Source organism: Tupaia chinensis, unplaced genomic scaffold (genome assembly GCF_000334495.1).
Source record: "Tupaia chinensis unplaced genomic scaffold, TupChi_1.0 Scaffold138060_1, whole genome shotgun sequence".
NCBI lineage: Eukaryota > Metazoa > Chordata > Mammalia > Scandentia > Tupaiidae > Tupaia > Tupaia belangeri.
In genome coordinates, this window is record NW_006197961.1 from 1242402 (window position 1) to 1245388 (window position 2987).

The 2987-nt window shown below is 57.1% G+C and overlaps 1 protein-coding gene across 1 annotated transcript in view; it reads left to right on the top strand.

Annotated features, from left to right (window-relative positions):
* Positions 1 to 8: 8 nt before the first annotated feature.
* Positions 9 to 2987, top strand: part of ZSWIM4 (zinc finger SWIM-type containing 4) — a gene marked incomplete in the record, with an annotated part of 25782 nt that continues 22803 nt past the window's right edge. The window contains 1 exon segment of the mRNA XM_014592648.2: positions 9 to 180. Coding sequence (XP_014448134.1) covers positions 28 to 180 — 153 coding nt within the window.

The following is a 2987-nucleotide window of genomic DNA, read 5'->3' on the forward strand; positions in this document are numbered from 1 at the left end:
GCCCCCGCCCCGGCCCGGCCCGGCCGGATGGACCCCCCTGCGGCCAAGCGCAGCCGGGGCTGCCCGGCTGGACCGGAGAAGCGCGATGCCGGGGCCGGGGCGGAACGCGGCCGGGGCCGGCCCGAGGCGCTCCTGGACCTCAGCGCCAAGCGAGTAGCCGAGAGCTGGGCCTTCGAGCAGGTGACCGGGGGGAGGGGACGTAGAGGGGGGGACGCACCCCATCCCCTTCCGGGACCTGCCTTTTCCTCTCCCTCCCAGCGCCCGACTACCCCCATCGGAGACGTCCCCCGAGATGCCACCCCTCCAAGACCCTCATTCCGGCCCCGAAACGCCCCCTCGTCTTCCCCTTTCTGTCCTCCCAACCCCCTAACCCGCCCCAGCCCTTCTCCCTCGTCCCGGCCCCATCGCGTCCCAGATCCCTGCGCTCCAGCCCCCCTGGACCTCCCGCAGTCCTGGGAATCCGTGCGTCCCACCTCGTCCCGTCCCGCCATAAGGGCGTCCCATGGCATTCTTGCTTTTCTATAAGCGGCGCCCCTCCCGATCTTAGCTCCTAGACACGCACACACGTCCCTCCGATCGTGCCCTCCAGATCCCTGTCCTCGAGCTCCAGTAGGGGACGCCCCCATCTTTCCAGGTCCCAGCTCAAGACACCCCTTCCTGGCCCCCTCATCCCTGCCCTGCAGCCTCCAGAACCCACCATCCTTGGCGGACTCCCCCCTCTTCTTCCTCTAAAGCCCTCTCACCTGGGGCTGCCCAGCCCCTCCTGGGGGGCCCTGGACCCTGCCCCTGCCACTCACCCTCTCCCCACCACCCACAATGTCTTGTCCTGAGGTCGGCAGCAGGGCGGGGACCCTGGATGGTGGCATCCCGACAGGTGTGCCCGGATTATTTCACCCTCATGGCTGCCCTGGGGCTGCGGCCCTAGAGGTTTCCCCCTACCAAGCCTTCACAACACCCCCACCCCCGGACTTTGTCCTCTGTCCAGCTTCGGGGGACAGCGTTGATTCCTTGGCCTCGCCGGAGTTCGGAAGCTGGGTCGGGTGGGTTTAGGCCAAGTGAGGCTGGGCCAGCCTCTGATTCATAGACCGGAAAATCCCTCCTTAGTCATCTGCCAACTTGTTCCTGAGGCCCGGGCCAGTCACCGGCTCGTTCTCACACTTCCCCTAGAAACCCAGGTAGGAGTTGAGACCAAGCAGAACCCTTTCCCCTTCACTGGGACAGAGACCTTAAAACCATTTCCAAAGCTCTTGCCCTGGCCAGACTAGGTGCTGGGAAAGCTCTGGACCCACAGCAGAAGCTCATGGGTAACCCTCCACAACCCTTTGGGAGCTGTTCTCCTTCTCGCTTTGAGGAAACTAGGGCACAGAGAGGTTGAGAAACTTACCGAAGGTCACCCAGCCAGGGAGGAACAAGAGCGCCTTGGAACGCAGGCTCACCCAACTTCTTTCACTGCCTGGAGCTCACAGGGTTGCAAGGCAGGCTATTTCACTCCTCCTCTGCCGGGCTCCTTCCCTGGGGAGGGGGACCCCAGGGGAAACCGAGGAACAGGACCCGCCTTGGGAATGGGAGCTGGCGAGCTGTGGGACCCCACCTCTGAGCCTCAGGTCCTGTCCCCCAGCGCCCTGTGGGTATGGTGACGATTGAGCACCAATACACTTGGTTATGGAGTGACACACACCTTGAGTATTTCTCCCTGCCCCTACGTCTTCCTCCTGCCCTACCAAGACCAGGGAGGCCGAAGGCTTTTACACCAGGGCCTGATCTCTTAACGGGAAGCCACGAGGGCAGTTTCATGACCCGGTGCCTACGGCAGATGGATCCCACAGGGCAAATCACACAGTTGGAGTCCCGGACCCTGCAGCTTGAGAAACATACCGGGTGCATGTGTGAGCTTGCAGAAAATCCCCAAAGGAGAGAGAGATGGAAGAGAAGGGATTGCAGTGTTCATGCCCCCCTGGGGGCTGTTCCTCCTCTCTCTGTTGAGCATAGGGGCCCTCTAGTTAGGGAAAAAAAAAAAAAAGCGGCAAGAAGGAATCCATAGAATGTTCAGCTCTCTCTTCGTCCTTTGAGGATTTTGGGCACACACACACACACACACACACACATATAGATTATATGTTTCTCAAGCCACTAGGTCTGGGACTTGAACCACATAACTTGCCATGTAGGATCCATTCGCCTCAACCAGAAAGCCATGGGCTGGCCCCATTTGTGTTTATTTATTTATTTGTTTTGAAGAATTCTTTGTTCTGGGACCAGCAGTTGGTGTAATGGCTATGTTGCTGGACTCCCATGTAGTCGACCACGATTCAAGTCCTGGACCTGGTGGCTGAAACTCACGCCGGGCGCGTGTGCGTGCGTGCTCAAGATCCCGAGAGGAGAATGGAGGAGAAGGGATTGCGGCATGGCCGTCCCCCCAGGGGATGATTTCTCGCTTTCTGTCTATCTGTCTCTGTCTTTCTGGCGAGTGCACATGCCCTATAGCAAAAATCTAAAAAAAAAAAAAAAAAGAATGATTTGTTTTAATTTGATATATTATTATTTTAAAATTTGCTTTAGGGCATGTATGCTCAGCAGAGAGGCTCAAAGAAAGAGAAAGAAAGTGAAAAAGCAAGACGCCAGGTCCAGGACTCAAACCAGGGTTGTCCATGTTGGAATCCAGCACCTTAACTACCACGCCACCTGCCGGCTCCATTAAATCCACACACTTCTTAGGAGGTGAGTGCTGTTCTCATCCCACTTTATAGTAGAGAAGGCTGAGTCTCAGACACATACAGACTTGCCTGAGGTCAGAGTGCTTGTCACTGCAAAGCCAAAATTCAAAATTCAGACCTGCATTTCCCCTTTTTTTTTTTTTTTTTTTTTGAAAAAGAGTTTTTTGCCATAGGGCATGTGTGCTCATGAGAGAGACAGAGAGATAGAAAGCAAGAACTCACCCCCCAGGGGAGATGGCCACACTGCAGTCCCTTCTCCTCCATTCTCCTCTC